General features: G+C 40.7%; 1 protein-coding gene across 1 annotated transcript; it reads right to left on the minus strand.

Annotated features, from left to right (window-relative positions):
* Positions 1 to 511: 511 nt before the first annotated feature.
* LOC134210898 (solute carrier organic anion transporter family member 74D-like) lies at positions 512 to 27,436 on the minus strand. The gene is made up of 7 exons (XM_062687325.1): positions 26,857 to 27,436; positions 2,558 to 3,123; positions 1,824 to 2,496; positions 1,625 to 1,766; positions 1,368 to 1,490; positions 989 to 1,308; positions 512 to 929 (listed from the first exon to the last, which is right to left on the minus strand). The coding sequence occupies exons 1-7, from the start codon at positions 27,132 to 27,134 to the stop codon at positions 761 to 763; spliced, it is 2,271 nt and encodes a 756-aa protein (XP_062543309.1). The 5' UTR covers positions 27,135 to 27,436; the 3' UTR covers positions 512 to 760.

Here is a 27,436-nt window from a genome sequence, read left to right on the forward strand (position 1 = left end):
TCAGGACATCCAGTGCAACTGGCAGTGCGTTGGCGTTGACTAATCAGATCATTATAAATAAATATGTTTAAGTGCGTGAACTGATTTTTGCGGACAGTGGAATTTGCTTTTGGGTGGATATAAACAGGGAAACTGCTCGTGGAATTCATCTCATGGCTCCGATATTCATCCCATCAAAAACAAAGCAATGGAAAGGAATTTGGATTGTTTATTATTTTTGTGATTTTTCTCAGCAGTGAGCACGCATGTTGACAAAAAGAGGCGACGAAATTGGTGCTGCATTTCTTTGTTTCCCGATGAGATGAATATATGTTCAGTGAGATGAAGATCGGAACAGTTCCCCTATTTAATTATATTCAATAATCCCGTGCACAGTTCGGTGTGCCCCCGAAAACGCGAGCACTTTGAAACTTGGATTCCGTCAGGAGTGACCTTAAGAATTTCTGCAGAAGATGTAGGGTTGAATCTATCGCCAATACACGTACTCAAAGCAATAACAAGAAGAAAATAGTCAGTAGTGGAAAGAACTGTATTTTATTTTGTTATCAAAAATCTCATATATATCTTGCGACCTTCGCAGTAATTTTTATAGCATTATTGTTTATCAATATGACAACTTTATGGATTTAAAACCTAATCATCGACGTTTTATAAACAGATTTTATTTCCTTTGAATTTAATGTACAAATGAGTCTTTGGAATGTTCTCAAACTTACACACTATAATAAACTAAAATAAGCACCAATATCAGCTAACCTTGCTATGACGGCCGATCAGTTGTGATTTCTTCCTCTTTTTCCGCCAAAGCTATTTCCTTTTCTTTAACATCATCGTCGAAAATCTTCAAATCCTTGACGTAGTACCAAACTCCACAATCGACCAGGGTTCCTGCGAGAACAAACGCTGCTGCAATGAAGTTCATAAGGTACCTGTAAGAAATGAAATTTGTTTTAACTTCAAAAGCATTTTCCCTAACCTAAATATATACCTTAACGATTCTCCATCGTACAACCAGCAGTTTCCTTTACCGGAGCATGTCTTCCCCCACACTAGACACGTTTTATCCAGGACCAGCCCGAAAAATATTGGACTCGGTATGAAGGAGAGCAAACTGAGCAGCATCATTCCAAATCCCATCGATACGGTTTTGTCTTTCTCGTCGACACATCGGACCGATACCAAAAAGTTACTGGCCCTGCCAGTGGCACCGGAAAACTTCAGGAAACACATCACTACCAAAAAAGTGATAAATTCCTTCTGGCAATCCAGAGGGCATGGCCCAGCCAGTGCTTTTCCCCCGTGAGATTCCTGTAATTCGAATTGTCACATAATGATCTGCATCCATTGAGCATCAAATGAATTCTTACCAGCTTACTGTATGTGAGAGAGTATGAACTTTCCGAAATGTTGTTTGTAGACAGTAACCTTTCAAGTACCGGATTCGGGCTTGAATAGTTTCTTCCAGAAATACAGGAGCAATCATCATAAATCTACAAAATAAACAATTTGGATTAAAATATAAATTACGGTTTTATAAAGCTGCGCCTGCGAATATTTACGATGGAAGATAACACCACCAGGTCAAAGTATATTTTAATCAAGATACATTATACTGTTCGTTCACCTTGAGATCTCCGCTTTGATACTGTTGTTTGCAACCGGCATGACATGCAGAAATGTAGGTATTTCCATCTTCCCCGCAAATCGGTGAATACTTCACATAGTCGCACTGACAGTTGGAATTGCAAGTTGGAATTAAGTCGGTACTGTAAATACAAATAATCAACGATTGTAAAGCAACATTTTCTAGAATACAATCTTACCTAGAGGCATGATTGACGATGACGGAATTTTCTCCTGCGGTACACCCCAGGAAGGCATAAGTTATCATACCCATTACGGAAAGTAGTCCCACTAAAACGTTCCACGCAGCCATGTACCGTGCTCTTGGTTTGTACTTCGATATTACAATACCGGAAAGAAGCACACCGATAGCGGAGAAACCCAGTGCCACCGTGCCAGTAACCAAACTGGATGTAGAAGCCGATTGTTTGTACTGCGTCTCGATGTATTTGGGTGTAAAGATCCAATACGGCATGAACCCGAAGAAGTAGAATACTGAAGCGATGTTGTTCAACATCAGAATTTTGTTTTTCACCAATCGTTTGAATGTGATCATCATGTCTTTAAATGATGCCGGCAGCTCATTCTCTTTCTTTACCTCGCTTAGCTTCATTCCAAGTTTCTGTTTCTCAGCTGATATTCGTTTCCTTATAGCTGCTCTTGGAAGCTGTTTCGGGAACATCGCAATGAACAAAGCGAAGAAAGCCAGAACTAACCCAAGCACCAACCAACCGAGCCACCAAGCTCCCAACCATCGCGGGTCGTTGTTCGTGATGGTTGGCGTCATACGCGGCGAAATATACAACTTCAGGCAATAGGAAGCCAACGTGTAGCCAATGGCTGGCCCAAGCATTCTCAAGAAATACGAGACACCTTGAAAAATAAAATCAATGACAGCTATAGTGAACAGCTTCATATTGCAGCGGATACTCACTAACCAGAGCCGGAGTTTTCGACTTTTTGATGTTGTCATCCATATATGAAACGCCCAACGTGTAATACAAAGAACTTCCGATACCCGAGATGAACTGCGCTACGAACAGCACTGCTTGCGGGGCCAGATTACCTTCCTCTATTTCGCACTCAGCTCCTCGGGTTCCATTGCCCCGGCACAGTGTCTTCGCTTTTTGTGCTTCGAACACCTCTTTGGTTTGATCTTCGTCGTACGTTGCTCCATATTCGGTGGTTAATGCCAGTGCGGCTTCACCGGGCCCATACAACAGATGGGGAACGGCAGTCAACCAACAGAACAGCACTATGGTGAACAAACCGAACGCTATCCACCGGGGACGGTGACCCTTGCCTGCATAGTAGCTGAGTATGGCGGACAGGAACAATGAGCTAATGTCATTTCCGACCGAGATAATGCCGGTGTTTTTGCTCGGAATTTTATATCGCTTTTCTAGCGTTGTGATTGTGCCATTAAAGTACGCATAAGTAGCGGAGAATATGCATCCAACGACGCCGTACAGGAAAACGTAAGCCTTTTTGTTGGCAAACCTGGAAGGAGAAGACAAATTTTTATAGCAACACTGATTAAGGTTGAATTACGCTCCCACGTCCTAAAATCTATAAATTGACAAAGTGTGAAAAAAATAAGGCAGTTTAATCATTAACTTAGTCATTCAAGAATCAAGGTCTCAAGATCTACATGCGTAATCAAAGATCATTAAGTTTTACATTCGTTGGTACTGCTAGAATTATAAGCTTTCAAGCATGAAATTCAAACTGGTTGAATCAATAAGAGCAATGCTCAGATGTACATTTTAAATCACAGATGTGTTGTCTGAACATGGCTGTTTTATGAAGTTCTTGCGTAGGTTCGAAATTGCAGACTTCCCAGACTATAGGGAATACATAGGGGCTGTCTGAAGCAAAATCGGTGCAGCACGTGACGTATCAGCATTTTTTTCCTTGTTAGGTACATTTTTCACTGCAACCAGTTATTTAGCTCCTAAAATTATTGGAATGCCATGCTACTTGTTAGCAGCATAGATTAGGCCCTTGATTTCTTCGAATACGATGGGCAACAGAGATATAATAAATTTATTCTTGTCTCACTCTGGCGATTGCATTGTGTAGGACTCTGGATTTTGTCTAGACCTCCTTTGGGACGCCCCTCTAGGGACGTCCCACAGTTTTTCGTGATTCAAACGATCAAAGGTTTTTCTGTTGTCAATCAGTAGCAAATGAAGGGACTTTCGAAATTCGTTGACCTGCTCCAGGATGAGGCAAAGCGTGACAGTATGGTTCTCACATGATCGTTCGGGGCGGAATCCTGAAGTTGATCTAAGTGGTCGAGCCAACGTTTCAGCTGATCAGTTCGATCGGTGAGTGACTATCATGTCGCGTTTTTCTCTGGCATCCACAGATTTGCCCTTGCTCCAATCAGGCGTAGTGAAATATCGTAGACAATGCGAATATCACTGGTTGTTACGGTTTTTCTCCCATCGTCGGCCGAGACCGTTTACCCGCGCACGGCTCTTTCGTATGTATACTATACATTGAATAGGTTAAACGACTTCGTCAGTAGATGGGAATAACCAGCACGAGGGGGGCGGCTGAGTTCATTTTCAGTGCAAAACGTAAACAAACGTGCATAAATTCCATACAAAAATCCAAGATGGCTGACTTGGGGACATTGGCAAGTCTAATCAGACTCACAACCCCCCCACCCATAAAGGCATTCTGCACCCGCGCGCGCTTCTCCCGTCTGCAGCCAGCAGCGTTGGACTTACTTCTCTAGAGCCGCTTTTAGCTGGCAGTATATGTAGTATTTGACTCCTCTGGAAAAGGATCAGCTGAAAATGGAGACGGTGCCGTCTCGAGTCATAATAAACCCAGCGCTGACATCGCGTTTGACTTCTAATTGGTGAGATTTACCAACGCATCGCTCGAATTTAGCGGTGGGAAGAGTGGGTCGGGCGACGAATCAACAAAGATCGACTAGAAGATCCAGCTGTGAACAGATCGTTCGTCGAAGAACTTCGAAGTCGGGAGTGGATGTTCCGGAAGCTGGCAGCATAGAAGAGACGTGGGCGACGAAGAATGCTTTTATCGAAAGCGGCAATGAATTTGGCAGATTGGAGCCTAGCGGTGTATTTATCATGTATAGAACAGGCGGGCATGGGTGGACCGATAAAGAAAGGATGGCTGCAGCCAGCGCCGTAGCGTGTGGTTGGCCCCCGCCAAAGGCGCCAGTTTTTTTTATGCGCTTGGATACCACTTGAATTGAACAGGAAATACAATTGAGAAGAAGAATGGAACAAGTTTCTGGGGAAGAAGCCCCAGATGAGGACGCAATTTGCACCAGTTCTGATCAATCACGGAGTAGCAACCATTGATATGTACAGTCAGTCTAAGCTAAGCTAAGAAGCCCCAGGTGAGGACTTCAATACGCCAAAGACGAAACACAGAGCAGACTGTAAAAAACCGCGTATAATTTTTGTTCGATGCTGATGTTCACATAGTTGCCATTCTTGACGATGTTCTTCTGTAATGGAACGAACAAACATTTTCTTGGGAGACAATACCGAGAGGAAGACATATGGAAGGGAAACGACAGATATTAAACTGGAGAACAAGAGAAAGATATTTGTGATGGGGTATGGCAGACTAGAGAATGGGCGGACTATGATTACATTCTCACATCAGAAACTCTCAAAAATTGGTTATCAAGGGACATGTAATAGAGATCAAGACCCGCCAACACTTCGCTAATCCCAACAAACAATTTAAGCTAATTTTCCCAAGACTATTTTCAGCTGAATATGCGCTTCACCCGCTTTCAATATTTGTTAGGAGGCTTTGGTTGTTTTCTTCGGAGATATTCCTTTAGTGCAGATCTGGGGCCACGATGTTCCTTGCACGCCCACACGACATAAACAATATCCTGATATTCCTCGCTGCAAACAGATTGTCTTCCGAGAGCCTCACTCTGAAAAGATGTGCATTTAGAGTGTAGGGTAAATGATCTACATATTTTGGACATATATTTTAGACATTTGGCTATATTTTGCGTGTTTTTCTACTTAGCTTTCTTTGAATAAATGGGTATCATGTGCCTATTTATTCTCTTTAATATTCACGTTTCAAAAAAACATATTGAAGAAAATATAGCCAAAAGTCCAAAATATATTCAAATGTTTAAAATACCATCGTTACCCTATAGTGATTGGACAGTAGGCGACACATGGTTCGAATGAATTCTCGTCCCTTATTCAATTTTTAAACCATCAACGGGCGAATAAAATACAGCCAAATATCCAACTACCCTTTTTCCAGTTCTGTTGGTTTTGTTTCAAGATTCCTGAGGCTAGTTCAAGGTTTTCCTGACGAACTACAGGCCGGACTCGATTATCCGGAGTGTTGAAAAAAATTTCACTCCGGATAATCGAACCCTCCGGATAATCGAGCCATTTTTTTGTTGTTGATGAAAATTTGACTTTTGCTCAAATAATCTTTATTTTGGTTATATAACATCAAATAAAATATCTCGTTGGTCCGTTCATAAATTCTGACTACCATTAGAGGTCAGCGCCGATCCGAAAATCGTCGGCGGCAACGCTTGTCATAATTTTGATCGGCGATGGCTTGGCGATTTTTTGTATTACGTTCGTAACGTAAAGTTTTTTATTCAGGATATTTTAAGACATTAACGGGAGAATCCTTTTAATTTCCCCGAAAAAATCTTATGGGCTGTCCCAGGAGATTCTTTCAAGTTTTTCGAATTTTCAACAGGAATTGCTCCAAAGTATTCACGGGAATTTCTTTGAAATTTTAGGAGTTTGCATATGCCACCGGGCATGCATGCTTAGAATTTAACAGAATTTCCTTGTGATTTTTTTAAAGTTTCACAAAAGGGGCTGTACACATATTACGTAAGCACTTAAGGGGGGAGGGGGGTTCGGTCAATGTCTTACGCTCCATATAAATAAAAATTCATGTGTATGAAAAAAATCTTACAGGGGGGAGGATGGTCGGAAAACCTAGAGAAATTGCTTACATAATAAGTGTACGACCCCAAAACTGTTTCCAACGGAATTTCAACTGGATTTTTTACGGAATTTCTTAGGATTTCTACGTGAAACTCCTTATGTTGTCTATTAGTAATTCTAATTAGTAATTATACAAGAAAATTTTCAAAGACGAAGGGTCGTTTGATTGAAGGTCATTTGACCGAATACCATATGGCCGAATAATAGGTTAAGCCGAAAGCTATGTAGCCGAATTCCATTTGTCCGATACGGTTATTATGCGCGAAATGATTTGGCGGTACGACCAAACTAGTAATTTGGCCGAAAAAACCGTATGCTCTAACAGGTCGTTTGGTCGAATAGGCCTTGTCATCGAAAACTCCATTTGACCGAAACGGTAGTTTAGCAGAAAGGGCAATTTGGCCGAAAATGTTATTCGGCTGATCGGATTATACAGCCAAACACCATTTTCGAACAAATGAGCTGACTTTTTCGTCTTTTTCGGCCAAACTATCAGTTCGGCCCTATGATCTTCACCCGTACGTCGCAAACCGTTTTCGACCTTATATCACCTCGTCCAGCCAAGCAGCAGTTTCGGTCAAACGAATTTTTTTTTCGGCAGCTCGGGCAAACAACACCATACGTTCATTTCGGCAAAATGGCCCTTTTCTACCAAACGACCATCTAAGCCTTTTTGGCTAAATGACTTATTCGATTAGACGACTTTTCAGTCAAATGACCTGTTCGGCCGAACGACATTATTGGCCATGTGTCTATTTCAGCCAAATGATTTTATGCCAATCGAGTTTCGGATTAATGACATATTCGGCCAAACAACAAACGGCCCTTCTCCGTCAAAAAATTTGATTTCAACGTTCTGTGGAGGAAACAGGAAATCCTTGGAAATTTACGCAGGTAATTCTTCGAGATTCCCAAATGTAATTCTTTATAGTTTACCCGGGAAGTTTCTTGAATTTGCATTGTTAGTGGCGTCAGTCGTCTAAGCGTATTTGCAAGTCATGGAGTTTGAGTTTGATTCCCGCCCTAGTAAGGAGGTGCTGTGTGAATGTCCTGTCCGTTGTCTAATGCTAAGTGTTAAGTATTCAGTCTGTGCGAGCTCTGGTCAAAGATGGTTATCTCGCCTTTCTTTCTTTTAAATTCTACAAAAAGATCTTCCTTATTCTTAAGGAAATTTACTCAGAATTTTAACGGTAGTGTTTTCGAGATTTCGAAGGATATTCTTCAGAATTTTCATTAAAAGTTTTAAGTTTTCACGAAAAGATTTTTCGATTTTTGAACGTTAAAATGTAAGGAATTTTCAAGAAAAATAGCCTTTCCACGAATAATCCTCTGGAGTTTCAAAGGGATAGCCATAAACTGTCGGCGGTGATGGTGCCCACCTCTAATCACCCTGGAGTCCTCCGGGAAATCTGGAGGATCCCAAAAAATGAAAACTTCTAAATTTTATCGTTGGGCACCAAGATTTTTCTGATGCATTTGTTTTTGTATTATCAGTATGCACTCAATGTTGTGGCGTATACATGCTGTGGCATTCGGAAAATTCCGGAACATCCGTGAAATAAAACAAAAAATAATTAATTTCATTGCATAGCACCGTTTGACACTCTAACAACGGAGTTAATTTCCTTTCATTTATTCAATCAAGGCCTCTGCAGTACATAAAATTCGTCTACATTCAGCTCGGTCAATATTTGCACGTCGCCAACTTTGTAGTCCACGGAGGGACCTCAAATCGAACCACCTTACTACTCTCTGCGCACCTCGCCTTCTTGTCCCCAGCGGATCCCTATCAGGAACCATTTTCACCGGGTTATTTTCCGACATTCTTAGCATGACATTGTGTATGGATCACCTTGGCCACCGAGTGATTCTTTAGAAAATGTATAATAAAATTTCATAATTAAGGGAAGATCCATTAATTACGTAACGCAAAAAATTGCCATTTTCAATCCCTCTCCCCCTATGTCACACTTTTTGTTTTGTATGAGGCATCTAAAAAAATGTATGGATTATCGCACTTCAAGGAACCCCCCCTACCCCTCTAAGCGTTACGTAATTAATGGATGTTCCCTAAACACAAGGATTTTTTGTTGTTACTATGCGTACACTAGTTCCAGTGTTTGAACCACCGTTAGCGAAATAACCATTTTTTCATATAAATATTGAGGCTGTTCACAAATTACGAAACGCTGGAAGGAGAGACAGCCGGTCAGCCCGTGCGTTACGATTCATACAAACCAATTAAACCTTCCATACAAAAAGCGTTACGAGGCGGCGGATGGAGGTTCAAAATCGTCAAATTAAGCGTTACGTAATTTGTGAACGAACCCATTCCGGATATTCCGGAGGACCATTTGGTAGCATGAGTCACAATGTCAATACTGTACTCAGAGTGTACCTACGAATGCTTAAAAAATAACGGTGCTTTGAATTGAATTTCATAAATTGTCCCTTTTTATGAATGTTCTTGATTTCCGTTCCCTTAGGGTTCTATCACAAAATTCGTAACGCTGTATTTGACAATTTTGATACCCCGCTCAACCCTTTTTTTATGGAAGGTTTAATTTTTTTTGTGCGGACCGTAACGCTTGGTCTGACTTCCTTCCACTTCCTACAGCGTTACGTAATTTGTGAAGAGACCCTTAGAAATGCGAGAAAGGCACTATCATTACTAGGTGTCTTGCAAATATTGGATACGTTATGGATACACACACATTGATAAAACATATTTATATTTTTGTAAGATGGGTAAAAATATTACTCCGGATAATCGAGCCATTTTCTCAGGAGCTGGGCTCTGGCTGCAGCAGCCGAAAATTATTTGCCTCAATTACTTACTGGCTTTGGATTTGGATTGGATTGGATTTGGATTGGATTTGGATTGGATTTGGATTGGATTTGGATTGGATTTGGATTGGATTTGGATTGGATTTGGATTGGATTTGGATTGGATTTGGATTGGATTTGGATTGGTTTGGATTGGTTTGGATTGGTTTGGATTGGTTTGGATTGGTTTGGTTGGTTTGGTTGGTTTGGTTTGGTTTGGATTGGTTTGGTTGGTTTGGGTTGGTTTGGTTGGTTTGGTTGGTTTGGGATTGGTTTGGTTGGTTTGGATTGGTTTGGTTGGTTGGATTGGTTTGGATTGGTTTGGATTGGTTTGGATTGGTTTGGATTGGTTTGGTTGGTTTGGATTGGTTTGGTTGGTTTGGGTTTGGATTGGTTTGGATTGGTTTGGATTGGTTTGGATTGGTTTGGTTAGTTTGGTTGGTTTGGATTGGTTTGGTTGGTTTGGATTGGTTTGGATTGGATTTGGATTGGTTTGTGGATTGGTTTGGATTGGTTTGGATTGGATTTGGATTGGATTTGGATTGGATTTGGATTGGTTTGGGATTGGTTTGGATTGGTTGGATTGGTTTGGATTGGTTGGTTGGTTTGGATTGGTTTGGATTGGTTTGGATTGGTTTGGATTGGTTTGGTTGGTTTGGATTGGTTTGGATTGGTTTGGATTGGTTTGGATTGGTTGGATTGGTTTGGATTGGTTTGGATTGGTTTGGATTTGGTTTGGATTGGTTGGGTTGGTTTGGTTGGTTTGGTTGGTTTGGGTTGGTTTGGATTGGTTTGGTTTGGTTTGGATTGGTTTGGTTGGTTTGGTTGGTTTGGATTTGGTTTGGATTGGATTTGGGTTTTGGATTTGGATTGGTTTGGATTGGTTTGGATTGGTTTGGATTGGTTTGGGATTGGTTTGGATTGGACTGGGATTTGGTTTGGATTGGTTTGGATTGGTTTGGTTGGTTTGGATTGGTTTGGGATTGGTTTGGATTGGTTTGGGATTGGATTTGGATTGGTTTGGATTGGTTTGGATTGGTTTGGATTGGATTTGGGATTGGTTTGGATGGATTTGGATTAGTTTGGATTGGACTGGATTGGTTTGGATTGGATTTGGTTGGTTTGGTTGGTTTGGATTGGTTTGGATTGGTTTGGATTGGTTTGGATTGGTTTGGATTGGTTTGGATTGGTTTAGATTGGTTTGGATTGGTTTGGATTGGTTTGGGATTGGTTTGGATTGGTTTGGATTGGATTGCTGGTTGGTTTGGATTGGTTGGATTGGTTTGGATTGGTTTGGATTGGTTTGGGATTTGATTTGGATTGGTTTGGATTGGTTTGGATTGGTTTGGATTGGTTTGGTTGGTTTGGATTGGGTTTGGGTTGGTTTGGGATTGGTTGGATTGTTTTGGATTTGGATTTGTTTTGGTTTGCATTTGGGTTGGATTGGATTTGGATTGGTTTGGGACTGGTTTGGATTGGTTTGGATTGGTTTGGTTGGATTTGGATTGGTTTGGATTGGTTGGATTGGTTTGGATTGTTGGTTTGGTTGGTTTGGATTGGTTTGGGATTGGATTTGGATTTGGTTGGATTGGATTGGACGGTTTGGATTGGATTTGGGATTGGTTTGGTTGGTTTGGTTGGTTTGGATTGGTTTGGATTGGTTTGGATTGGTTTGGATTGGATTTCGGATTGGATTTGGGGATTGGTTTGGGTTGGTTTGGTTGGTTTGGATTGGTTTGGTTTGGTTTGGATTGGTTTGGATTTGGTTTGGTTTGGTTTTGGTTGGTTTGGATTGGTTTGGGATTGGTTTGGATTGGATTTGGATTGGTTTGGTTGGTTTGGGATTGGTTTGGGATTGGTTTGGATTGGTTTGGATTTGGTTTGGATTTGGATTGGATTGGCTTGGAGTTGGTTTGGAATTGGGTTGGAATTGGATTGGTTTGGATTGGGGTTGGGTTTGGGTTTGGATTGGATTTGGATTGGATTTTGGTTTGGTTTGGTTTGGGATTTGGATTGGATTTGGATTGGTTTGAGTTGGTTTGGATTGGTTTGGATTGGTTGTGGTTGGTTTGGATTGGTTTGGGTTGGATTTGGATTGGTTGGTTGGTTTGGATTGGTTTGGATTGGTTTGGGTTGGTTTGGATTGGTTTGGATTGGTTTGGATTGGATTTGGTTTGGATTTGGATTGGTTTGGATTGGTTTTGGGATTGGTTTGGGTTGGTTTGGATTGGTTGGATTCGGGTTTGGGATTCGGTTTGGATTGGTTTGGATTGGATTTGGGTTTGGATTGGTTTGGTTTGGGATTTGGGATTGGATTTGGATTGGATTTGGATTGGATTTGGATTGGATTTGGATTGGATTTGGATTGGATTGGGATTGGTTTGGGATGGGATTGGGATTGGTTTGGGATGGGTTTGGATTGGTTTGGTGGTTTGGATTGGTTGGATTGGTTTGGTTTGATTTGGGATTGGGATTTTGGATTGGTTTGGATTGGGTTTGGATTGGATTTGGGATTTGGTTTGGATTGGTTTGGATTGGTTTGGATTGGTTTGGATTTGGATTTGGGATTGGTTTGGATTGGTTTGGTTGGATTGGATTGTGGTTTGGTTGGTTGGATTGGTTTGGGTTGGATTTGGTTGGTTTGGTTAGGTTTGGATTGGATTTGGATTGGTTTGGATTGGTTTGGATTGGTTTGGGATTGGTTTGGTTGGTTGTGGATTGGTTTGGATTGGTTTGGTTGGTTTGGGTTGGTTTGGATTGGGTTTGGATTGGTTTGGTTGGTTTGGATTGGGTTTGGGTTCGGATTTGGATTGGATTTGGATTGGATTTGGGATTGGTTTGGGATTTGGATTTGGGATTTGGTTTGGGGATTGGTTTGGATTGGTTTGGTTTGGGATTTGGGTTTGGATTGGTTTGGATTGGTTTGGGGATTTGGGTTTGGGTTTGGTTTGGATTGGTTTGGATTGGTTTGGATTGGTTTGGATTGGATTTTGGATTGGTTTGGATTGGTTTGGATTGGTTTGGGATTGGTTGGTTTGGATTGGTTTGGGATTTGGATTTGGATTGGTTTGGGATTGGTTTGGTTTGGGAATTTGGATTGGTTTGGGTTGGTTTGGATTGGTTGGATTGGATTTGGTTGGTTGGTTGATTTTGGTTGGTTTGGATTGGATTTGGATTGGTTTGGATTGGTTTGGTTAACGGTTTGGATTGGTTTGGTTGGATTTGGATTGGTTTGGATTGGATTTGGATTGGTTTGGATTGGTTTGGATTGGGTTTGGATTGGTTTGGATTGGTTTGGATTGGTTTGGTTGGTTTGGATTGGTTTGGATTGGTTTGGATTGGTTTGGGGTTGGTTTGGATTGGTTTGGATTGGTTTGGATTGGTTTGGTTTGATTTGGATTGGTTGGATTTGGTTTGGTTGGTTTGGATTGGTTTGGGATTGGTTTGGATTGGTTTGGGATTGGTTTGGATTGGTTTGGATTGGTTTGGTTGGATTTGGATTGGTTTGGTTGGTTTGGGATTGGATTTGGATTGGATTTGGATTTGGTTTTGGATGGGTTTGGGATTGGTTTGGATTAAGTTTGGATTGGTTGGATTGGTTTGGATTTGGATTTGGATTGGATTTGGTTTGGTTGTGGTTGGGATTGGGGTTGGATTTGAATTGGATTTGGATTCGGTTTGGATTGGATTTGGTTGGATTTGGATTGGTTTGTGATTGGATTTGGATTGGTTTGGATTTGGATTTGGATTGGTTTGGATTGGTTGGATTGGTTTGGATTGTGGTTTGGATTGGTTTGGTTGGTTTGGATTGGTTTGGTTGGTTGGATTGGTTTGGATTGGTTTGGATTGGTTTGGGTTGGTTGGATTGGTTTGGATTGGTTTGGTTGGTTTGGATTGGTTTGGGATTGGTTTGGTTGGTTTGGGATTTGGTTTGGTTTGGATTTGGTTGGATTGGTTGGATTGGTTTGGATTGGTTTGGATTGGTTTTGGGTTGGTTTGGATTGGTTTGGGTTTGGATTGGATTGGTTTGGTTTGGATTGGTTTGGATTTGGATTTGGGATTGGTTTGGACTGGTTTGGGGATTGGTTTGGATTGGGATTTCGGTTTGGGTTGGTTTGGTTGGTTTGGTTGGATTTGGATTGGATTTGGATTGGTTTGGATTGGTTTGGTTGGTTTGGATTGGATTTTGGTTGGTTTTGGTTGGTTTGGATTGGTTTGGATTGGTTTGGATTGGGTTTGATTGGTTTGGATTTGGTTTGGTTGGTTTGGATTGGTTTGGGATTGGTTTGGATTGGTTTGGATTGGTTTGGTTGGTTTGGATTGGTTTGGGATTGGTTTGGATTGGTTTGGTTGGTTTGGTTTTGGTTTGGATTGGTTTGGGTTTGGGTTGGGCTTTTGATTGAATTTGGTTTGGTTTTGGATGGGATTGGGATGGGTTTGGGATTGGATTTGGATTGGTTTGGTTGGATTTGGTTGGATTTGGGGTTTGGTTTGGATTGGTTTGGATTGGTTTGGATTGGGATTTGGGTTTGGATTTGGGATTGGATTTGGATTGGTTTGGATTGGTTTTGGATTTGGTTTGGGTTGGATTTGGATTGGATTTGGGGTTGGTTTGGATTGGATTTGGACTGGTTTGGTTGGTTTGGGATTGGGTTCGAATTGGTTTGGATTGGTTTGGGATTGGTTTGGTTGGTTTGGATTGGTTTGGATTGGTTTGGGTTTGGATTGGATTGGTTTGGATTAGATTTGGATTGGTTTGGATTGGTTTGGATTGGTTTGGATTGGGTTTGGTTTGGTTTGGATTGGTTTGGTTTGGTTGGATTGGTTTGGATTGGTTTGGATTTGGTTTGGGATTGGTTTGGTTGGTTGGATTGGTTTGGGATTGGTTTAGTTGGTTTGGATTGGGTTTGGATTGGATTTGGGATTGGTTTGGACTGGTTTGGGGTTTGGTTTGGATTGGTTTGGGATTGGTTTGGTTGGTTTGGGTTGGTTTGGATTTGGTTTGGTTTGGATTGGATTTGGATTTGGATTTGGTTTGGATTGGATTTGAGTTGGTTTGGGATTGGATTTGGTTGGTTGGATTGGATTTGGATTGGTTTGGGTTTTGGATTGGTTTGGTTTGGGTTGGTTTGGTTGGATTTGGTTGGTTTGGATTGGTTTGGATTGGTTTAGATTGGTTTGGTTGGTTTGGATTGGTTTGGATTGGTTTGGATTGGTTTGGATTGGATTTGGTTGGTTGGTTGGATTGGTTTGGATTGGTTTGGATTGGTTTGGATTGGTTTGGGATTGGTTTGGTTGGTTTAGATTGGTTTGGATTGGTTTGGATTGGTTTGGATTGGTTTGGATTGGTTGGTTTGGATTGGTTTGGATTGGTTTGGGTTAGTTTGGATTGGTTTGGATTGGTTTGGATTGGTTTGGTTTGGTTTGGATTGGTTTGGTTTGGATTTGGGATTTGGTTTGGGATTGGTTTGGATTGGTTTGGGTTGGTTTGGATTGGATTTGGGATTGGTTTAGTTGGTTTGGATTGGATTTGGATTGGATTTGGATTGGATTTGGATTGGATTTGGATTGGATTTGAATTGGATTTGGATTGGATTGGAATTGGATTTGAATTGAAAAGTGAAAAATTTGTGTACGCACATTAATAGGTACTCGTAACGAAAATACGTTTATGTTCTGTTCAACATTTTTCACGTGAGATAAAGAAACTAAACCAATAAAAAACTAATAATCATCTTCTTTCTAAATGCATAAAATGTTTAAATGTAATTTACTTGTATGCTAAGAAGTATTTTGGCACCTTTTGATTTATTTTACGAGCACTTGTTTTAAAACATCAATTTCGACTCGAATTCCATCATTCAGTTTATAAATAGGTATTTGAAATAGTTTATCCTTTTTGGTCTCCTTATTGAAGACATGAAAAAATGTTAGAACTAGAGCATGTAAAAGGAAATTCATTTGAAGTTCGAATATTATTCGTGACTTGATTCAAAGCAGATATTGGGAAATTTTTGTCATTTTTCATTTGGTCGGGGTTCAGCCAAACCGCACCAAGCGGCTTTTAGACTGACTTGTAATATTTTGTTCGCACAAGGAAAACAGGAATCATGGCATATCAATTTATATGTATATTTTCTGTGTGATATCTTCAGTTATGGAGTTGGGATATTCTATACGATTTGCGATCGAATAAATCCACTAAACGAAAGGCCACGCAGAAAAATATGTGATTTTTTGTTGGCGCTTAGTGTTTTGGCAGAACCCCGACCAATAATCTGTCTTGAAAATGTATGCTACCCTAACAGAATGTCAAGGAAATAATTTTTATTACACAATAACATTGAATATCGCTTTTTATCAGGGCTTCCACATTTAACCTCATGCTTCCCCATTTAACTCTTTTCGATGGAATATCAAATCTTTCGTGATAGCATAATTTGGCTTTAAAATAAAGCTTCGATGATTAAAATTGCTTTTAGAGAATAAATTCGCCATGCAGTTTTAGAGACTGATCAGTATTAGCGGCCATCTTATAAACTGCACTAACCTTTAATTGTCCTTAATCATCATTAAATGAACAGAGTAGATTCTACGTTGTACTAAACAACATCTCAAGCCTTACAATTCACAAAAATGTGATTAGCGATAGCAAACATTCGTGTACTAGAAGAACCTGCTCTTTGTCCAAACCTAAATTCTCTTTAAAATGTTTTTGGCATGATAATTTGCGATACATATGACTTTGCCAAGACGTAAGCAACTGTCGTGGAGTTCAAAAAAGTGATCAAAACAGCATGAAGCGACAGCAGTGTTTGAAGTGTCAAACATCGCAAAATTCGATGACTGAACAGTTGAAAATGGTGTACAAAACCGAACTGAGTAATGCTTGTTTTGTATTTTGTGCCGAAATCATCTTGAAGAACTCCAATAAATCAAAGTTTTACGACAAAAACAAACTTTTGCTCAAGTGTACCTATGGGACACCCCTTTTTCACATATTTATTTTTAAATAAATAAACAAATGGAGTAAGCTGGCAAAATTTTGTTAATTCAACTCCTAAATATACACAAAAAAATTGGGTGGGATCGGTGCAACAGAAAAAACCAGATTAATCCACCTAGCGGTGATGGTGCCTTTCTCGACCTTCGTAAATTGTGTGTGCTTGAAAATAGATGAGCTAGTAGCTAGGAGTAAAAAAGACAAATTTCTTTGTCCTTTCTATGAAAATCAGATTATTTATGGCAAAGATATTGTAGATCCAGTTGAAAACCGCAAATCATATTTTGTTCCATTCTCGGATGCCGCAACTTCATCGCGAGTGGTGCCCGACTATGGCACAGTTGCGCACTACTCGCGATGCAGTTGCAACATCCGGAAATGCGAGAAAATGCGATTGTCGCGAGACCTCGGTTCGGTTTTCAGCTTGATCTACAATATGCTAATAAGAATTTCGACATTTTTGTTTTCTTTTCCAATCTTTTTGACGTACATACCCCTGTTTTATTTTACACAGTCATATATTTTAAGGATATCACTTTTGGATGTTAGTTGAACTGAAGTTCCGACTACACAAAAAGAAAACGAAAATGTCATTCCCATCAAGCGAGCGGGGGGCAACATTTGTTAAGATATAAATCTCATGACCGTCTTTCTGCCAAACTCCCGTATGAAGAGGGAGGGAAGTGTATCAGTGTGGAAGCATCCGATAGTTCGTTTTCGGAAAGAAATTATAGCCTTTCGGTACAACTTTGTTGCACAAGAAAGGCAAAAAGTATTTTGGCCATAATTTCTAAGGTAATAGTCCAATCTGGCCAACTTTCAATAGAAAATAATAGAACAGGATTCCGCGTCTAATGCAATTTGTTGTGAGTAAATCGGTTGAAGGTAAGTCCATTAAAAGACAGCTAGACTTTTTTACTCGCTTTTTTATAACACATAGTATATTTTGGCCATAATTTCTGTGCCCATGGTCCGATCTTCCAAATTTTCAATAGAAAACAATAGGGCACTGCACGGAAACATCTCTTTCTCTTTCGTTCCTCATAAATGTTGACGTTTACTGGCCTTGTTGTTTTCTAATTTCTTTGCAGCGAAAAAGAGACAAAGCAGTCCGTGCAGTGCCCTATACGACAGGATTCCGCGTCGAATGAAACTTGTTGGAATTAAATCGGTTGAGGATAAGTTCCAAAAAAGTGAGCTAAACTTTTCGCACTTTTCGTGCGCGCACACACACATAGAGACATCATCTCAGTTTGTCGAGCTGAGTCGATTGGTATATAACACTATGGGTCTCCAGGCCTTCTGTAAAAGTTTGGTTTTGGATTGAACATACAGCCTTTTCGTATAAAAAGGCAAAAATGGTGTTTCGGCCATAACTTCCGATCCCATAGTCCGATATAGCCAATTTTCAATAGGAAATAATGGGACAAGATTCTGCGTCGACTGCAAACTGTTGCGTGTGAATCGATTAAGGTAAGGTGTCCGAAAAATAGGTGACATTTTTTGTGATTTTTATAAAAAAAAAAGTTATTTTGGTCATAACTTCCGATCCCATAGTCCGACCTGTCCAATTTTCAATAGGAAACAATGGGAAAGGATTCTGCGTCGAATGAAATTTGTTGCGAGCAAATCGGTTGAGGATAAGTGCCTGAAAAATAAGTGACATTTTTTACGCGATTTTTACGTATAAATTTGTATTTTGGCCATAACTTCCTATCCCATAGTCCGACCTGGCAAATTTTCAATAGGAAACAATGGGAAAGGATTCTGCATCGAATGCAGTTTGTTGCGAGCAAATCAGTTGAGGATAAGTGCCCGAAAAATGAGTGACATTTTTTACGCGATTTTTACGTATAAATTTGTATTTTGGCCATAACTCCCGATCCCATAGTCATGGCCAATTTTCAATAGGAAACAATGGGAAAGGATTCTGCGTCGAATGCAATTTGTTGCGAGCAAATCGGTTGAGGATAAGTGCCCGAAAAATGAGTGACATTTTTTACGCGATTTTTACGTATAAATTTGTATTTTGGCCATAACTTACGAGCCCATAGTCGAGAATCTAAGTAGGTGTAGAGCGGAAAGGATGCAAAAAATATATCTGTCATTTTTTATGAATTTTCGGGATTTTTACCTACATTTAAATTTAAATGTTTTTCGTGTTTGAGAAATGTGAAATTATAAAATGAAACTGCTGCATATAACGTCATAACGTCCTCAAGCTCACCGTATCCAAAAGGCCAGCGCCAGCGTGTACGAATTTGTTTGCCGTCTGCCTACTGTCGGATCTCTACTATCGGAACCGGACATTGAGAAAGCTGCTGCCATCCCAATTCAGCACGGATCTGATGAATCGCTGCTGACTGATGATCAAGCTGTGAATGTGCGCAAGAATGAATCGATGGCGATGGTCGATGGCAAACGATGGCGCATCTTCTTCAGCAATATTACCCCGGTTTCCAGCAGGGTTGCTGGTACTATGGATTGGAGCCATTTTTCTCGCAGGATGTATAAAATCATCGGAACTCGAATTGCAGTTGGTGAGATCAATCCAATATTGTTTTAAATTCCCTATTGTTATCTTTTTATTGCATTTAACTGTCGTATCCTTGGTCTTATCTTTGACTCTCAATTGATCCTTTTCCCTCAAAAATCTTTTAATGGATGGGTCGGTACCTCATACTCAAACCGACAAGCGTTTGCGCAATGGCTAATGAGATCTCGGTGATAAGAGTACATGTTCGTAATAATTCAGTAATTTTTCCTAGTTATATTTGTCATTATTTACTTTTCAAGTTATTCAAGACGTCATGCCTTTATGCTAAATAACGTCCTAACGTTTTAGTCCAAATCTGTTTTTGAAATTTTTAATTGTTTTTTGAAATAGCTAATTTTATTATAGTTTTTTCATTATTATAATTAATTCTATTAACAGCTATACGTACTTGATTCGTGTCCAAAACTAAAACTAGTGAACAATCTTCAATTTTTTCCTTTCTTTCTTTTGTTGCTATATAAATTTAAAAATTTGAAATTAAACACTAAATACGTACAGGGCATCGTTTGCTGCTATTGCCGCGGATATTGTGGGAGTCCCAGGTATCCGGTTCACGCTTTAGTTAGCAGCGGTGGCTCTTCTCGACCTTCTATTCCCTGAGTAGCTAGTACGAATAAGGGCGTCCTTGTGAAGTTTTGCTGTACCTGTTATGAACAACTAGTACATCCCATTCCCTACACATTCTGAAGAAATATTCTTTCTTCAGAAGTCAATCCTTTTTGTAGTACTAGTCTTCATAACAATAAGGGCACCATTACGGATCATGAGATATGATCAAATTATTCGTAGTACTACTTGATAAACACTCCCAGCTGGGTGAGGGATAGAGGATGACACACACACACACATAACTTCCGATCCCATAGTCCGACCTGGCCAATTTTCAATAGGAAACGATGGAAAAGGATTCTGCGTCGAATGCAATTTGTTGCAGGCAAATCGGCTAAAAGTAAGTGCCTAAAAAATGAGTGAGAATTTTTCTTGTCAACAAATGTATTTTGGCCATTACTTCGAATCCCATAGTTCGATTCGACCAATTTTCAATACGAAACAATAGGACAGGATTTAACGTCGAACAAAACTTGTTGCGAGCAAATTGGTTGAGGATAAGTGCCCAAAAATGAGTGACATTTTTTACGCGATTTTTACGTATAAATTTGTATTTTTGCCATAACTTCCTATCCCATAGTCCGACCTGACCAATTTTCAAAAGGAAACAATGGAAAATGATTCTGCGTCGAATGCAATTTGTTGCTAGCAAATCGGTTGAGGATAAGTGCCCGAAAAATGAGTGACATTTTTTGCGTCGTTTTGTGCACACACACACACACACACCCACACACACACACACACACACACACACACACACACACACACACACACACACACACACACACACACACACACACACACACACACACACACACACACACACACACACACACACACACACACACACACACACACACACACACACACACACACACACACACACACACACACACACACACACACACACACACACACACATCATCGCCAGAGAGGTGCCCAGAAAAGCTTAGGACAATTATCGAAGGTCTGTTTCCACACCACGAGCCAACGGTCTGGCCACCCACACCGTATGGCGAAAATAACACCAGTACGAATGAAGCCCTGCTTACGAATCAGGAACTCATCACTGCTGCGAAAAGCCTAAAAGCAAACAAAGCTCCTGGACTAGATGGTATCCCCAACCTGGTCTTGAAAGCAGCGATCCAGGCGAACCCGGATATGTTCCGTAGCACGTTGCAGAAGTGCATCGATGAAGGAAACTTTCCCGATTGCTGGAAGCGGCAAAAACTAGTATTGCTGCCGAAGCCGGGTAAACCACCCGGAGACCCATCGTCCTACAGACCTATTTGTCTGCTAGACACGGTCGGAAAACTCCTGGAGAAGGTATTCCTCAACAGATTAACTATCTACACAGAAGGCGACAACGGATTATCGTGCAAGCAGTTTGGGTTCCGAAAGAGCAGATGCACAGTTGACGCTATCCGGGAAGTCGTAGAAGCAGCTGAAGCAGCCAAGAAGCAAAAGAGAAGAGGTAACCGCAACTGCGCGGTGGTTACCTTAGACGTGAAAAATGCGTTCAACAGTGCGAGTTGGGAAGCAATAGCTAACTCTCTACACAGGATGAGAGTTCCGGGATACCTTTGCAGAATTCTAAAGAGCTATTTCGAGAATCGGACACTAGTTTACGAAACACATGAGGGACTAAAGAGAGTACGAATAACTGCTGGTGTTCCACAAGGTTCTATTCTGGGACCGACGTTGTGGAATGCTATGTACGACGGGTTATTGCAGCTTAGACTACCAAGAGGCGTGAAGATAGTTGGGTTTGCGGACGACGTGGTACTCCTGGTAATCGGAGAAACGGTAGATGAGGTGGAAGTACGTGCTATGGAGGCCATAGGAATAGTGGAGAACTGGATGTGCGGAAAAAAGCTGGCATTAGCCCACCATAAAACCGAAGTGATGATAATCAGCAATCGAAAAGCAGTTCAGCAGACTACAATCACGGTCAGGAGGTCACCATCGAGTCGAAGCGAGAAGTGAAGCATCTGGGGGTGATGATCGATGACCAGCTCAACTACAACAGCCACGTCGATTACGCTTGCGATAAGGCAGCAAAAGCCGCCACAGCATTAACCAGAGTAATGGCGAATAGCTCTGCGATTAGTAGCAGAAAGAGGAGACTCCTAGCCAGCGTTTCTACTTCTGTACTCAGATACGGTGCTCCCGTCTGGGCGGCAGGAGGAATCACGAAAAGGAACCTGACACGGCTCAACAGCACATACAGGTTAATGGCTATGCGGGTGGCAAGTGCGTACCGGACCATTTCGATGGATGCGGTCTGCGTCATAGTAGGCATGACTCCCATCAAAATCTTATTGGAGGAAGATTGTGTCTGCTATGGACTACGTGGAACGATGGGAGCACGCAAGATTGCGAGAGTCGATTCGATGCGAAAGTGGCAGCAGGATTGGGACAGTAGTTCGAAAGGAAGGTGGACCTATCGGCTCATTCCGAACCTGCAGTCGTGGGAGCACAGAAAACACGGAGAAGTCAACTTCTTTCTGACGCAGTTCCTGTCAGGCCATGAATGCTTCAGGAAGTATTTGCATAGATTCGGACACGCAGAGTCTCCACTTTGTCCGGCCTGTCCGAACTGTGAAGAAACACCGGAGCACGTGATATTCGACTGTCCACGATTCAGGGCAGAACGGAGTTGGATCTCAACGGTCAGCACTCGAAGCATAAATCCCGACAACATCGTTCAGGAAATGTGCGAAAATGAAAATACGTGGAACATGGTGAACAGAGCAGTAACGCAGATCATGCTGTCGTTGCAGCGAAAATGGCGTGAAGACCAGAGAGCACTGGATAGTGAGCGAAGGAGATGAATAGTAGCCGATCGTGGGAAAACGACCGGTTCGGAGTCGTCGGGGCGCTAGTGAACCGGAAGCCATCCTTCAACCGGAATCACTGGACCGACCTCGGCACTCAATCGGTACGCCCAATGATCGATGTAATCGTGTCGTAATTAAGAAGTGAGAGCAATTGTACGAGCGCCAAATGCAAAACGTATCGTAGTGGAGATACGCAGTCATACTTGCATCAGTAATGATGAGGAGAATGCAGCGAACTAGCAATGCTTGCTAGAGGCTGGACAAGTGAAGTGCATGAGCACAGCCCTCTCCGAAGTATTGACATCCAGTAAGTCCCAGGGGACCAGGGCATTAGAAGAGAGGGTAACTCAAGTAACCTTCTGTTGCTTGGGTGGGTTTAGTGGGTTCGGCGGGCTGGCCTTCTGCTTTCCGCGCCAACCCCACTCCCTGAGTGATAATTTCAGGTGTCTGTAAGCAGATTTGCCTTCATCCCTCTACAAAAAAAAAAAAAAAAAAAAAAAAAAAAAAAACATCACCTCAATTCGTCGAACTGAGTCGATTGGTATATAACACTATGGGTCTCCGGGCCTTCTATAAAAAGTTTGTTTTTGGAGCGATCATATAGCCTTTACCGTATACTTAGTATACGAGAAAGGCAAAAAGGCAAAAAAATAAACTTTGGCCATATCTGTTTAATTTTCAATACGAAACAATGGAACAAGATTCTGCGTCGAATGCAACTTGTTGCAGGCAAATCGGCTAAAAGTAAGTGCCTAAAAAATGAGTGAGAATTTTTCTTGTCAACAAATGTATTTTGGCCATTACTTCGAATCCCATAGTTCGATTCGACCAATTTTCAATACGAAACAATGGGACAGGATTTCACGTCGAACGAAACTTGTTGCGAGCAAATCGGTTAAGGATAAGTGCCTGAAAAATGAGTGAGAATTTTGTACGTGTTTCTCATGTGAAAAAGTGGATTTTGGCCATAACTTCGAAACCCATCCGATCTGTCCAATTTTCAATACGAAACAATGGGACATGATTCTGCGTTGAATGAAACTTGTTGCGGGTAAATCAGCTAAGAGTAAGTGTCTAAAAAGTGAGTGAGAATTTTTGTTGTGAAAAAATATATTTTGGCCATAACTCCGAAGCCCATAGTCCGATTCGGCCAATTTTCAATACGAAACAATGGGACAAGATTTCTCGTCGAATGCAACTTGTTGCGAGCAAATCGGTTAAGGATAAGTGCCTGAAAAATGAGTGAGAATTTTGTACGTGTTTCTCATGTGAAAAAGTGCATTTTGGCCATAACTTCGAAACCCATAGTCCGATCTGTCCAATTTTCAATACGAAACAATGGGACATGATTCTGCGTTGAATGAAACTTGTTGCGAGTAAATCAGCTAAGAGTAAGTGTCTAAAAAGTGAGTGAGAATTTTTGTTGTAAAAAATATATTTTGGCCATAACTCCGAAGCCCATAGTCCGATTCGGCCAATTTTCAATACGAAACAATGGGACAAGATTCCGCGTCGAATCCAACTTGTTGCGAGTAAATCAGTAAATGATAAGTGCCTGAAAAATGAGTGAGATTATTTTGCACACACACACACACACATACACACACACACACACACATACACACACACATACACACACACATACGCACACACATACACACACATACACACAGACATCACTTCAATTCGTCGAGCTGAGTCGATCGGTATATAACACTATGGGTCTCCGGGACTCCTATAAAAAGTTCGTTTTTGGAGCGAACATATAGCCTTTACGTATACTTTGTATACGAGAAAGGCAAAAAGTTATCCTAAAAATATGAGGTGTATATTATTATTGTGGGACAGAGTATAGCTGTAATGACCCAAGTATCCCAAAATAAACTCTTTTTTCATGCGATGAGAAAATGGGATTTCAGGGGAACAGTAAGATACTTCCAATACGGAACTGGGACCAATATGGGTGCTGGTATAGCAAATCTACACCTGCGTGAACGCAAAATTTTGGCTTTGGGGAGTTGATAGTAACCAACAGTTCACAATTGAGACCTATGTAGGCGGAAGCAGTGCAATTCCGTTCCTATGCAGGAGCATTTTAAGAGACTGTAAAGGTGTTCGGCCGTACGGCACACTATCTTTTGTACACACATACACGCTCACATCCACACATATAGCCCAAACAGACAAATATAAATTTTTGGATTTGTGTAAAGCTTCTTAGTTGTCGACCAAGTGTGGCTAAGTAGGACGGGAGAGCTGAGCTGTATAGATTGTGATTAATTTAAAAAATAAAATTGCAAATTGCTACTTCCCCCAAAATTGGGAACGTCTGGTAACGTTTCTTAAAAGTTTTAAATTCAATTTTCCTGTTACTTGATGGAACCATCCTTGGATACGATTACGACCCGAGCAGAAGAAAATTATTCAATAATACCTAATTCTGTCATTGATACCCTACCCTACACTGACTGTTATGAACTCTGGTAAAATACCAACAAATTCAAAATATTTCAGGGGTTATATGGTTTATTACAATACTAACCGCCTAACAAATTATTATTTGTTGGCGTGCAATGATCGTATAATGATTTATTGAAAATTTACAACGAAAATGACCCTATTTTCATTGTAACCCTATTTTTTTTCTGTTAGTGAAAGTATTTGGGGCGCTCCTTAGCCGTGAGGTAAGATGCGCGGCTACAAAACAAGACCATGCTGAGGGTGGCTGGGTTTGAATCCCGGTGCCGGTCTAGACAATTTTCGGATTGGAAATTGTCTCGACTTTCCTGGGTATATATGTATCATCTTGTTAGCCTCATGATATACGAATGCAGAAATGGTAACTTGACATAGAAACCTTGCAGTTAATAACTGTGGAAGTGCTTAGTGAACACTAAGCTGCGAGACGCCAATATCCCAGTGGGGGATGTAATGCCAATGAAGAAGAAGACGAAGGAAAGTATTTACAATCTTCATACCTTGCTTTGACTAACATCCATTGGTACATTGAAACAGGAAAAACCTATCCAGACCATCATTTACCGCATCTATCTTTATAACAATATCTATTTTGTTTCGTTTCTATTTATGCATTCATTTTTTAGCATTTCTTCAATCTGATGGGAACTAGTGATAAAAAAGAGATACGAACCATGACAACCTTAACACTCAAGCACACGCCCTTTTGCATTTGTGTTGTACCCAGTATAAAAAACATTGCTATCAATACACATAGTGGACGAGCCTTCTTGAATGACCCAAAACCGCGTACTGGAGGGTTGATTCAGTATTACACTGATTGCGCCACTTCTAATCTCACTATTTTAAGTAAAAAACACTGCTGATTGGACGGAAGCTGGTCAAGTCATTGATTAAATATTGACTTTCAAACATGCGTTGCGCACTGTTGCATTCACTCAGAACTATTATAAACTACACATTACACATATTCTACTATGCGTTATGTCTTATCACTCATAAATTTTGGATGATTACTCTATCTCGCATAAGAATGCGGTAATAGTAAATAAATTCAGCAGTGACTTTCCAATTGATATCGCTTGTATGATGATGAAATTCTTCTACTTTTGTTGCATGCATTACATTCCCCTCTGGAACATTGTCCCCTCATAGATTAATTGTTTCTTTAGACAATTTACCAATTTTACATTTTTAAATCGTAAGGGTGAGGCGATGATATTTTAATGGCCACTGAAGTCGAGAAAACTTCCAAGTCGAGTATTCGCCAGACCAGATAAAGTCTCCTTAAGTTTAGCGCTAGGATGCTCGGATACAAAGTAGATAGACTTAGAGGTGAGCCAGCCAAGGGCTGAAAACCTCTCAAATAAAGACAAAAAAAAAGTAGATATGGTCTGAAGACTGAAGATGGCTGGATTTGATCTAGGAAATTCTCTGGGAAATACTTTGCTCGACTGTTCTATACATACGAACTTGGATTAGAAATCTTGCAATTGATAAACTTCCTTCAGTTTAGTCTATATATGGTAACACTAAGTTGCGAGGTTGCTATATCCGAGGGGACGCCAACACCAACAGAGAAGAAAATTATGATAAAATATGACATCATTAAGTTTTTAGTTTTATAGTGACATCCACTAACATGTGTAATTGATTACAATGAATTGAATTCGATTGTCTAAATTGGGATTTGAATCGATTTATAAATTTTACAAAATGCAAACACAAACTTCCTCAAAAGATGTCATATTTGTCAAAAAAAATCATTCCGTGGTGAACTGTTGTTGTTTTATTAGCTTTATGTTAGGCCTAAATGCAAGCATTTGAAACCACACTTCACGACAAAAATTAGATTGATTTAAAATGCCATTACTTCTACCAGAGCCGGTTTATGAAAAAATCAACATTCTCCCTTCAACTTACTTCTGTAGAAATGATCCCTTGAATATCCAGATCCCACAAGTTGTATCCTGCGTCAGCGGCATATCCTTGAACATATCCTCAAAGTCGGGCAGCATCTTCTCGAACTCTGGGCCATTTTTCGTTTTTTCACTATTTGTGACATTCTCGTACAGCTCAGTTCGTTCATTCTCCCCCACATCATCGTCGTTATTGGAAAAGTTCAACTGTTTCACATCACCGTCAACACAATTGGTACTCTTTCCGTTTTCTTCCATTTCGTACTTGCTTTCCAACCCCATTTTCCCTTCCACTCCTGCGTTCCTTTGCGATACTCCCTTCCGAACAAGCAGTCAGCAATCCTATTAGCATTCACCAAGTCAACCGTTTCATCAACTGCGTTCACATATCACACTTGACATATCATTCGCTGGCGCCGAAATAATCACAACGACACTTCGCGTAGGACTCGACTTTGCTCCGGGGTAATAATCCTTCACATTTATCCCACCTCGACTACACTACCAGAAACAACAACTTTCCGCGAGTGGGAACCACTTCACTTGGCGCGATTTACACCATATGTGCTAGTGATTTTCACACT

This window comes from Armigeres subalbatus, chromosome 2, assembly GCF_024139115.2.
Source record: "Armigeres subalbatus isolate Guangzhou_Male chromosome 2, GZ_Asu_2, whole genome shotgun sequence".
NCBI classification, from domain to species: Eukaryota; Metazoa; Arthropoda; class Insecta; order Diptera; family Culicidae; genus Armigeres; species Armigeres subalbatus.